The 11,984-nt window shown below is 35.8% G+C and overlaps 2 protein-coding genes across 2 annotated transcripts; one reads left to right on the plus strand and one right to left on the minus strand.

The window, feature by feature from the left end:
• Positions 1–711: 711 nt before the first annotated feature.
• LOC132174206 (receptor-like serine/threonine-protein kinase NCRK) lies at positions 712–2,225 on the minus strand. Its single transcript, XM_059585898.1, has 2 exons — positions 1,778–2,225; positions 712–1,373 (listed from the first exon to the last, which is right to left on the minus strand). The coding sequence occupies exons 1-2, from the start codon at positions 2,223–2,225 to the stop codon at positions 712–714; spliced, it is 1,110 nt and encodes a 369-aa protein (XP_059441881.1).
• Positions 2,226–4,322: 2,097 nt separating this feature from the next.
• Positions 4,323–11,978, plus strand: LOC132175681 (arabinosyltransferase XEG113-like; the record flags this gene model as incomplete). The annotated part of the gene is made up of 7 exons (XM_059587703.1): positions 4,323–4,766; positions 5,605–5,901; positions 6,040–6,245; positions 6,865–6,970; positions 7,767–8,023; positions 8,232–8,367; positions 11,890–11,978. Coding segments are annotated over exons 1-7 (1,272 nt in total), but the record flags the coding sequence as incomplete, so codon positions are not given.
• Positions 11,979–11,984: the final 6 nt, after the last annotated feature.

Here is an 11,984-nt window from a genome sequence, read left to right on the forward strand (position 1 = left end):
GAGGACGTAAGTTGACTTGGCATTTGTGGACACAATAATATATACATATATGCTTAATTTTGATAATTCGATGTCTAATTAAGGGTTTCTTATGCATGTTTAGGCAATTAATTAAAAACAGTTTGTATGCATTGTCTGTCACAAACTTTGACCTAAGTACATGTTAATTGGACTTAGTACGTATAGTATTAGCCTATATTAGATTGAATGACAATTAATGGTCGACCTAACTTAATAGAAAATATGTCATATAAGTAATTATGGCTTGCATAATGTTGGCAAGGTGGGAAAGGATAATATTGATAGTTTTGAGAGACTTTGTAAATTGAGTAATAGTTTGAAGGAGTAAAATGTAGTTTTTGATAAAATGTTAATTAAATAATTAAACTGACGGCCTCTTCTTATCGATTTAAGTTTAAGAAAAATGGTGATTTAACAGTTTCTCCTAAAAATTTGAAGAATCAAATTGAAACATTCGGCAGTTAATGGATGAACTGAAATCTTGCTCATAATTCAATGATCAAAATCATATTTTCACGATAAAGAGAACAAAAGGTGCTAATTACTAAGAAAGAAAAAAAAAAAAAAAAAAAAAAGGATTTATTTACCATGTTTTGAACGAATCAATATATTTTGATGTTACAGTAAGAAATAATAATGTACAGGGAGCTGAGTATATATAACAACAAAAATGGCAGTATATTTACACATTTATACAGGCAAATCGAGCAGAAATTGAGGCTCCATACAACTTGAAATCGTATGTACAATGTTTCTCATGTCCGGCCTCCCTTCAGAATTATGAAGTAATGCTGAGTTGGCTACATTGATCAACACCCGAAGCTGCACTAAATTTGCATTACCATTGAGTTTTGGGTCCAACAAAGTAACCAAGACTTCAATGTCATCCTTCTTGCGGCACTCCTCGGTCCATCCTGCAAGAGTCTCTGAGCCTTGTATGGATTTTAGGCCCGTTATTAGCTCAAGCAAGAGGACCCCAAAACTATACACATCACTTTTTGGCGATACCAGACCCGTGTTTAAGTAGTAAGTGTCGACATAGCCCAACGAGCCTTTCACGGTAGTCGGCATTCGTGACCCGTGGCTTGTGTCATGGCCCAACTTGCAAAGCCCAAAGTCGGCAAGCTTGGCGTGGTTATTGTCGATTAAGAGAATGTTGGAGGATTTGACATCTCTATGAATTATGGGCGGGTCGGCTTGAGTGTGGAGGTAATCAAGGGCCCGAGCTATGTCTAGGGCAATGCTCAAGCGGTTCGACCATGTCAATATCCCTGACAATTGGCCATGGTATGTGTGCATTTTTTCGAAAAGGCTCTTGTTTGGAACGTATTCTAGTAGTAGAAGTTGTTCTCCTGTTACCATATTGAAATTCGATAATAAGAGTGCTATAAAGAGTTCTTCAACTTTTACTACAAATTGACGTGAGAATACACATATTACTTAGCACGCAAGCCATTAAACAATTAAAATAAGTGTGTTGTTAATTAAGCATGAAGCATATATGCTATATGATTAACTCCTAGAGATGAATTCATTTATGCAAAGAACATCTGCAGGCCAATAACCATTAAGACATGGATGAAGGCCCAATTAGAAATCGAAGCCCATTAAATTGTGGGCCCAGTCAGTATTGATGAAGCATGAGCCACCCAAGGCCTATGTACAGGTAAGAACATCTATTCTTTGTTCAAGAGTAATGGGCCGGGCCCAAAATTGAATGAAAAAAGAAAAAAGCCTGAGGTTTCTTCGGGCTTACCTTTCTCCAAGCAAAAGCCCAATAAGCCCACCAAATTGGGATGAGAGATCCTAAGCAGAACAGAAATTTCATCCAAGAACATCTTCTTGCTCCCACCTCTCTCCTCCATCACCCGCTTCACTGCACCAAATCTTCCGTCGCCAAGCTCCGCAAGATACACCAAAGATGTGCCTCCGACGCCTATCTGAATCTTGAACTCCCTCGTCGCCGTCCTCAGCTCTTCAAGAGCATACGTTCTTATAACACCAGGCCCACACAAACTGCTCTTTGAAATTGAACTTCCTCGGTGTTGTTTCCCATCGCCTTCTCTTTTGGAACATTTGGTTGCTTGGAACTCAAGGTAGACGACCCACTTCTTTAAGATCACGGTCAGAAGGATCACCAGCAGAATTGCACCAATTATCCATAGGTTTCTTCGGTTGTTTGTAGAGAAACCAAGGAGCCACATGGTGCCAGCTAGCTGTTTCCTAACTACGTGCTCTCTTGTGAGGGAGAGATTAATGGAAGTGGTTTGCAGGATCAAGGAAGGAAGAAAATTAAGTTGGTGCGTAGAAATGCTTTGAAGATTCATGGATTTGGAAGTTAGCATGAAAAAGCTTCATTTTCTCATGCATGGGAATATATAATTTAAGGGTCTTTACTCTGTCGTTCGTCTTTGTCCATTTCTTGTGAAACATCCATGATAATATTTTTATACCAAAAAGAAAGTTTAATATTGTGTACGTGGTATTTACATATGTTTTTCCAAGAACTCAAATGTGTTATTTCTAAAGGGCATATATGCAAGGTTCCAAATGTATGCATATATATGCTGATCAGCATTAAGCAAAAGCTAAATTAATTAACCGCAATTATGCAAGTTATATATATTGATTGACCAAGTCACTGCATGTCAAGTGAGTCAAACCTAATCATCTTCCTAATCATTTAAGAACCTTTTTCTCCTCCTGTCCATGGATTTGAGAAATTTCACATAATTCAACTTATTAGTTAGACTGTTCGTTAATTTCATTTGAAAAGGTCATGAATCTCATATAGTGTATATATATATATATATATATATTTTCCCTTTTGTGAGCAAGATAAGGAGAGGGGAGTCTCGTGTTGTATTCACTTACAGATTAAGCAATTTTAATTAGGAGTAAAAAAAAAAAAAAAAACAAATGAACATGCTTTCATCTTAGTGCTTCCAAGTTCCAAGTAAATTCATTATTTAACAATAATAGAATTATTGACGCAGCAATGGATAGTAATGAATAAGAAAACAACAAGTAGAAGGGATAAATATTTCTAAAATTGTGAAACTATCACAAGAATTCAATAATTAAACATTCTCAAATCAATAGATGTTATCTATAAATTTAAGGAAAAGTAATGAAGAAACTCAACTTTGAATATTCTTATGGAGAAAACCAAATAAAATTCATAAACTGAGTTTGCTAGAGGCTCTAAGCATGTATTTATAGCCTCCAATACTCCTAATACTACTAAAACATGGAATAGGGGACTTTCAAAACCCTAATCCTAGCAAAACAAGGAAAAAAAGCTGGTTTTAAAGCTAAATAAAAGCGAAAAAGTAACATAGCGCCCCAAGTGCGCTCGATCGCAGGTATGCTTGCGTTCGATCACACTTCCAGGGGCTAGGTGCGCTCGAGCATGCAATTGTTCACAGTTACAAAGGAGTATTAGTCGCAGTACCAGAGACGAACTTCATATTTCCAAGGGTTGGACGCTCGAGCGCAGATATCGTGTGCTTGATCGCTACTCCAGGGTGCTCGATCACAATCAATGTGCGATCGATAGCAATTCAAGGAACTACTTTTTTTGTAGCGCGAGTTTGGGACCGCATCACTATCTTCCGGGGTATTTTCACACTACCACCCATTCCCTTCTTCTTCATGAAATCCCAAACACTTCGATCTACATCAATTATCAATATTATTCCTCAATTGATTTAATTAGATTAAAAATTACTAGACTCCAGTACTATTGTAGACATCAATTTGACTTATAATTTTTTTTATTTATTTTTTGTTTTTTTCTAAGCGATTCATAATATTTTGGTAGAAGGATACGTTTGAGTTTACGATTTAAACATAATAATTTTGAAATGTGCGATTTAAAAATGTGATTTTTAAAAGTGCAGTTAAGTATTTAGGGATTGCTTGAAATTGCATTTGAGTGGCCTAACACTCTAAAAGTGCTTTTAACACTCAAAAATTCTGTTTGAAGAAAAAAAGTACTCGTTTGGTAAAAAAATTAAAAGTACTTTTGAGGGTCTAAAAAGTTTAAAAATGGTTAAAACGCATATTTAACAAAAGCTTAAAAATGAAGCTTTTGCCAAAAAATATTTTTTGACTTAAAAACTCTATTTTTCAAACACAATCTCGAACATGTTATTAGTAAAATTGCAATTTAACTTTTAAGATCAAATGTTTTTAAAAACTCATGTTTGAAAACGCAAATCTCTTTACATTTTCAAATCACAATATTTTAAAAATGCCCATAGGTATAATTTAGTCGTACAGAGAATGAGGGGGTGCTAATGAAATAGAGTCTAGTGATAATTGTCTCCTATATTGTAGCAATGGGGGGAGGCTGAGCTAATGAATAAGAGTCTAGCGAGCGAGATTGGGCAATTACAAACACGGGAGTTGACTTTGGGGTGGCTGGCAAGAGATATTGCTAAACTAAACTAAACTGATCTGAAGATGCCGAACGTGGAAAAGAGGAGTTGAAGAACATGAAAGTGGTCGGTATTTTGAATGATTGATTGATTGACTCGTCATTGATCAAAATCACAAGAGAATGGGTGGGAATGGGTGTCAGGAAGTGGCGAATACGAAGCCTGTCTTCTTGGCGATCTACGCCACTGTTATCATTGGTGTAGTCTTCTCGTCTTTCTATGTCCTCTCCGCTATGTCCTCCGCCAAGTCTGCAGCTGACTCCAACACCTCCTGGCTCTCCTCTCCTTTCCCTTCTATTGCCAGTATGTTTTGTCTTTCCCAAGTTGCTGTTTTCACTTTATTATTGCATTGTCTTAATGCGTTTATGCTTCTTCCTGCTTTCTGCTATCAATATGTTCAGTGTTACGCACACCCATTTGAATCTGAGGGCTGCCAAATACGAATTTTGTGTTTAATATTTTGCATTTTTAGGATATTCCCATCTTCTTTTGCTTAGATGGGTTTCGGTGATTCAGTTGTACCGTACGTTGAGGATTTTGCAGATATGCTTAGGGAAACCCATTCAATTTTGTATTTTAACTGTTGGGCAATGGATTCTTTTTAGAGCTTCAATGCGCTTCTTGTTGGCATTGAATTGGACTCTGTTTTAGCTAATGTCTCAAATTTCCAAGGAGGAACTAAAATAATAAATTTTGAACCTTTTTTTTTTTTTCGTTCCCCTATAATTTTTTTTAATTTTTTATTTTTTTATGGGTGTTCATAAAAGCTGAGATCTCAGGATTGATTTCTTAACATGGAACTTGTTTTGGAGTTGAGCTAATGTTGGACTTCTTAGAGAATTGTTGCCTTCATTGTTGGTTTCAAGAGGAACTTGGAGAAGTTTTGGGCTTTTACTTTTTGTCCAGTTTGGATCTATTTGCCTTCTATTAACAATGCAGTATTGGATGCATTCCCAAGAAACATTAGGAAAGCTCATATGCATGAATACATTATTAATACTTGTCACTAGATTTCCTATTTTCAGAGGTTCTCTTTCTTATTTCTGACATGGTTCATCAAGCTCTCTCCTTGCTTTTCCTCTCTCGTCTTTCTGTCTGTGTTTACAATTCACTTAACTCGATGCATATGTTCTTTCTCCAGAGGTAGATTCTCATCCAAGAGAGCAAGCACTCAATTTTTCTCCACCAGCAACTGTGGGTAAAGTTGGTGTGCCTGCACCAGCGCCTCAAAGCGCGTTGATGCCACCCATCTGGGAAGTTCCCCCACGAACCCAAAAAATGCCACCATTGAAGGCTTTTCAGCTGTCCAAAGAATTAGTCCAGCAAAGGGTGAAAGATAATGTCATCATAGTGACCTTTGGTAATTATGCATTCATGGATTTTATCCTGACTTGGGTTAAACACTTGACAGATTTGGGGCTCTCCAACCTTCTTGTTGGTAAGCTACATCTTAATTTGAACTTTGTAGCTTTTTTTCTGTTTGCACTTATCTCCTCCAAGTAACTTATTGTTGGTAGTATCTTGTATTTGTACTAGAGTGTACACCTGTTACAGGAGCTTGAAATCGTTGTTTCAGGTGCAATGGATACCAAATTGTTGGAGGCTTTGTACTGGAAAGGTGTTCCTGTTTTTGATATGGGCAGCCATATGAGCACAATAGATGTTGGTTGGGGCTCTCCAACATTTCATAAGATGGGGAGAGAAAAAGTAATTCTGATAGACTCCGTCCTCCCTTATGGTTATGAGCTGTTGATGTGTGATACAGACATGGTTTGGTTGAAGGTACTTTTTTTTTTTGGCTAAAAGGTTGAATTCAACTATGAGTTTTTCACTCCATAGTGGAGAGGCTAGGGTCTGTTGTGAAGGGGGAATCATTGCTAGAACTTGATGTTCAATAGGAAATGGAACTAATATGCTCTTTAGCTTGTATTCATTAAATATATTATATTCTTTTACTTGCCTGGGTTATAGATTTGTTGATTAGAAGTGCTGAGCAGCAAAAGCATTTATTATGTTTTTGTTCTAACTAGATGAGCTTGAATTTATGGCAACACGGCTATAATTAGTTCACTTACCTGGTGAACCTGTTGAGCTATGATTTCAATCTTTATTTTTTGTCTTTATTTTTTATTTATTTTTTCATTATGATACCCTTTATATTTTCCCTTTCTGTCTTTTACTTCTTCTCAGGTTGTCTTCCTTAGCGCATTTTTTTTTTCTTTTTTCTTTTGCAATCAACTATATCTCAACAAGCACACTTCAATATCCGTATTTATCTGTTATAAGCAGTATCTTTAAGGGGTTATCATCCATACTTTTATTATATTTGGTCAACTAGTTCTTCCAGAAGATTACTACTGGTCAAATTTGTTTTGCATTATGTGCTATTTTCTTGAAACAGAACCCACTTCCATACCTTGCTCGTTATCCTGGAGCAGATGTCTTAACTTCTAGTGATCAAGTTATACCGACAGTTGTTGATGACAGGCTAGACATTTGGCAACAAGGTGAAGTTTGTGTTAAATCAAGAGTCTGTTCATATATATTTTTGCTGTTTCTACTCTAGGGTTCATAATTACCCCATTTACCTCTATGCAAGCATGAGCTGTATGTACCTGTCATATGTAGGAGTTCTCTGTTGATAATGGGCATGTCAAACACTTTTTCACACATCATCTGCTGACATGAACATGTTTTCTTCATCGAATGACATCTTTTTGGACACTTGGAAAGTGCCTCACTTCTTTTGAAGTATTAAAATTTAACTAAAAACCTAGTTGGTCACCATAGATGTCTTCAACACCATGCTAGGATGGCTGGGAAAGAGCATTAATTTTAGTGATGGATAAAAGTATGAAACTAGTGGAGTGTGTTTTTTCCATTATAGTCTGTTACATTTTTGCAAGTTTCTTCTCAATGGTGCTTCCCATAAGTGTACAAAGACAACAAATGTATGTGTCAGCGTACAGTATAATAAGTAATGTGAGGAAAAGTTTTGAAGTTCAAATTGTTATGGGAACCTCTTAGGATGGCCTACTTGCACCCTTGCCTATTCTTTGAAGTTTAGATAGTAGAATTTGCAGTTGCTCTCTCTCGCGCTTTTTTTTTTTTTTTTTTTTTTTTGGTGTTTTTCATTTGTTTTAGTAAGTTGAACAAGTCCCAGTCACCCTTTCATTTCATATGCTCCTGGTCAAATCATTACCTAGTTAGATTACTAACTTGGATGTTTTTAACCTTTCACTTTTACAACTCCATGCTTTAATAAATTCTATACTCATGACATTTTTTCTTCATCTTCAACAGTTACTGGAGCCTACAATATTGGAATATTCCACTGGCGGCCAACAGATTCTGCAAAAAAGTTGGCAAAGGAATGGAAAGATATGCTTTTAGCTGATGACAAAATATGGGATCAGAATGGGTTTAACGATCTTGTACGTAGGCAGTTAGGACCATCTGTGGATGAGGACAGTGGACTTGTATATGCTTTTGATGGAAATCTCAAGCTGGGAATCTTGCCAGCAAGTATATTTTGTAGTGGACATACTTATTTTGTCCAGGTAGGATCTTACAATCACTCTTTGTAGGATGAACGTAGTCTCCATTTGTTTTTTCTGTACATAAATGCTAGATCTTTATTTCCTTTCCTAAATTTCTCTTAGGCAATTATTGCCATCTTAAGCTTGGAAGAATCATGGTTGACCCATTTAATATAGAGGAATAAATTGTATATTAAGCATGTCCTAAGACCTAATCCTACAATGGCAGGCCACGTACCAGCAATTCAGATTAGAGCCATATGCAGTGCATACCACATTTCAGTATGCAGGTACTGAAGGAAAACGCCACCGGCTGCGTGAAGCCATGGTTTTCTATGATCCACCAGAATACTATGATTCCCCAGGTGATTCTGGGTCACATGTTGCATGAGTCATCAATTTGTCTTCGGACGCATATGCTTATTCTCATATTTCCTTGCTCTATAGACTTGAGTCTCTAAATGTGTTGCAGTTTGTTCTACTTTATTTTTAGAGTCTGATATTTATTTTTATTTTTATTTTATTTTATTTATTTTTTAAATCTGCACTGCTTATTGTCTTTTATCCATTGTATTTGCATCTAGGACCTAACCAAGAAACACCAAAGAAAAAAAAGGATGCCCTTCATCTGTGCTGATTATCCTTGATTTTTATTGCCACATTCTATCTCGATTGATATTTGTTGTTAAATTACCAGTTATCTTAAAAGTTTAAATTGATAAGAAATGGTGAACAATATTGTATCCATTGTATCTGCATCTAGGACCTAACCAGGAAACACCAAAGAATAAAAAGGATGCCCTTCATCTGTGCAGATTATCCTTGATTTTTATTGCCACATTTTATCTCGATTGATATTTGTTGTTAAATTACCAGTTATCTTAAAAGTTTAAATTGATAAGAAATGGTGAATTATATTGTTTAATTAATATTATAACACTCCACCTTAGAAACTCCCCCTCAACAAATGAGGTCACACTTGTGAAATATTTAATTGAAATGGAGGTTAAACTACAGAGTGAGGGTTTAAACTCAAGACCTCTCTAATATTATATTAAATCACCAGTTATCCCAAAAGTTCAAGCTAATAGGAAATGGTAATTTATTCGTTTAATTAATATTCTTACATTGCATCCTTAACATCTACAAGTATTCCTATTTCTTATACATTAATTTGTATGGGTTTGACTTAGGTACTATAAAAAAAAAAAACTACAGGAGATGTTCTGTAGTTTTTTCAATGGACCAGATTTAATTCCAAGTTTTTCATGAGAAAAAGAGAGTGGAATTAAATCTGGACCATTGAAAAAACCACAGAAAATCTCCTATAATTTACAGTACCTAGGCCAAATCCAATTTGTATAGCCTTTGAGTCTGACACTTTATTGAGCTAAACATTAACGTGTTATACCTCTAAAAATTTACATTGCCTCACAGCAACAGCTATCATAACAACAATTAGCATTAGTAGTTATTCTTTGCAGTAGAGTGGTCCTCCATTAGGATGTAGTAGAGGAGGTTTAGGCATCCTTGGTTTATTATGGCATTTCCATTAATAATCCTGATGACTTGACTAGTATCAAAATGGAATCAGTTAATGAGTAGCCTGTCCTTTTCTTGCCCCCACTGGAACAGTTTTCGTACACCCTTATCTTAGGCAGGAAGCATGGATTGGATTTCCAGGGCTGATTCATGTTGGATTTGGAACATTGTAAGGTTTTTTCGTCTCACCATTGATCATTCTGTTAACGCATCTTAATTCCATCATTCGAGGGCAGGTTATAACAATATATTTTGTATTAAGGTTTTTATGTGTAACACCAATGTAAGTGAGCTACATTGAGATTTAAAGCACCAAAATAAGGGAGCACTTTACACTGTGCTCTCTCCTTAATCTTTCTGATTTGGTAACATATGATTCAATCTCCTAGGGGTGGGGTGTATTTTTTATACAGGAGACTGTCAATTACGAGGAAATAGTTAATCAAGGAAAAGAAAAAGAGAGTATAGAAATAACGTGGAAGTGGTCCAATTCGCTTAACACTCCATGTGGGTTCCCCACTCCAATTGTATAGCTACTGTATTAGGAGGCCATCTCTTCACTATAAAGGTCCCTTTCTCCAATCTGGCATGATCACCTATGGAAAATGCACAAAAATGTAATTAACCATACGCTGTTCAATGAGATTGTACGCATGTATCTGGTATGATTAGTTATTGTATTTTGAGCATCTAAATAATAATTTGACCCTGGGTCTGTCATGAGTTTGGGGAGGCCATCTTTTTCTCCCAAGGCAGAGTTGAGGAATGGAAACCTGCTCAATTGCATTAATCATAACCAAAAATATATGGTCTAATTTGGAATTCTATAGAGTGATGATCCACATAATACTGAAAATGATTCTTAAGTTGATTGTTGTAGCAATCACTTTGTTGACTTTTTCCATGAGAAATATGCAACAGATAATACTAAATGACAGCAAAGGTCAATGGTATAAAGAATTTTTTGAATTTTCTTATGATAAATATTATAAAAGAGTCTCTTGTAGATAGGATCAATTGCTTTTCATTTGCTCTTTACCTGAGGACACTTGTTAGCCAAGGAAAATATTCTTCTGTAAATCTCATAATTGGTTTGGATTTTGCTAGGCATCTCTCTCTCTCTCTCTCTCTGTGATACACTTGCACAGATGTAGATATTATCAACTGCTTATCATTTGCTCTTTACATGAGGCACACTTGTTAACCAAGGATAATATTCATCTGTAAATCTCATAATTGGTTTGGATTTTGCTAGGCATCTCTGGACCAGAATTTAGTATTGATGAGAACTTTTGTTTCTTTATGAAGTTAACCAATGTCTTTGTCAGTTTACTTAAGTTGCTTAAGGACAAAATGGGTGACAAGTCCACCTCCTCACTGACTTCTAAATTTCCTGAACTCCGAAACCTGAGTTGTTCTCCTAGAGTCACAGAAGTGTACTCCCAAGTGTCTTTTTTTTTTTTTAAATGTATGTGCTCCCAAGTATCTAGAAGCTCTGTTTGTATATTATGATATTTATATGAACTTTGATCAACCTTGTGTCCTTACTTATGGCCATACCTGTATATTTTGGTGTTAACCACATCTGCGCTATCACCTCAAAATAACTAGTCAATTTTTAGCTTTCATAGAATTACTTATAAAACCTAGTTTCACCTAGTAAGTAAGCAATAGAGAATTTTGCACTTATAAGTGTCTTTATAAACCACTCACTCAATATGGGATATTCATCTTCCTAATGTGACGAGTGTGTTACAATCTCACCCACTCCTCCCCCTAAACCCTTGACGACCTCGTCAAAGACACGTTGTGCAGTACTCCAGTACCACATGGTGTTACCAGATGAATCTAATACCATTAGTAATGACCCAGATAAAGTATTAGCCATATCTACACTATCACCCCAAAAATACTAGTAAATTTGGAGCTTCCCTAGAATCACTTATAAAACTTAGGTTCATTTAGTAAGTAAGGAATATAAGACTTAGCACTCATAAGTATCATTATAAATTACCCATTCTATGTGAGTTACTTATCTTTCTAATATATGATCGGGGTGTTACAACCATACAGGATTGTCTTGGCAATTTTCTTAAGAAAACATATTTTCACTTCCTATTATTTCTCTTATCTTAAACCAAAAAGAGCTCGTTTCTGTTAGATAATATATTGCCTTGTCAGCAACAAAGTTTGCATCAAATTGATGACTGGAAAGGCACACCTGAATATATGGACACTTGCTCTGTAGCATCAACTTATAGTTAATGAAGTGATGCATGCATCATTTATCTTGGGTGAATATCACATTGTTGCAGCAGCTTAACTTCTTTGTGGAAATCATGCAGGAGGTTTCTTATCGTTTAAGCCATCTCTTCCAAAGAACTTGTTACTAGATGGGGAACATAATGTTGAATCACACTTTTCTCTTGTTAATTACCAA

The sequence above is a fragment of the Corylus avellana genome, chromosome ca3 (genome assembly GCF_901000735.1).
Source record: "Corylus avellana chromosome ca3, CavTom2PMs-1.0".
Classification (NCBI taxonomy): domain Eukaryota; kingdom Viridiplantae; phylum Streptophyta; class Magnoliopsida; order Fagales; family Betulaceae; genus Corylus; species Corylus avellana.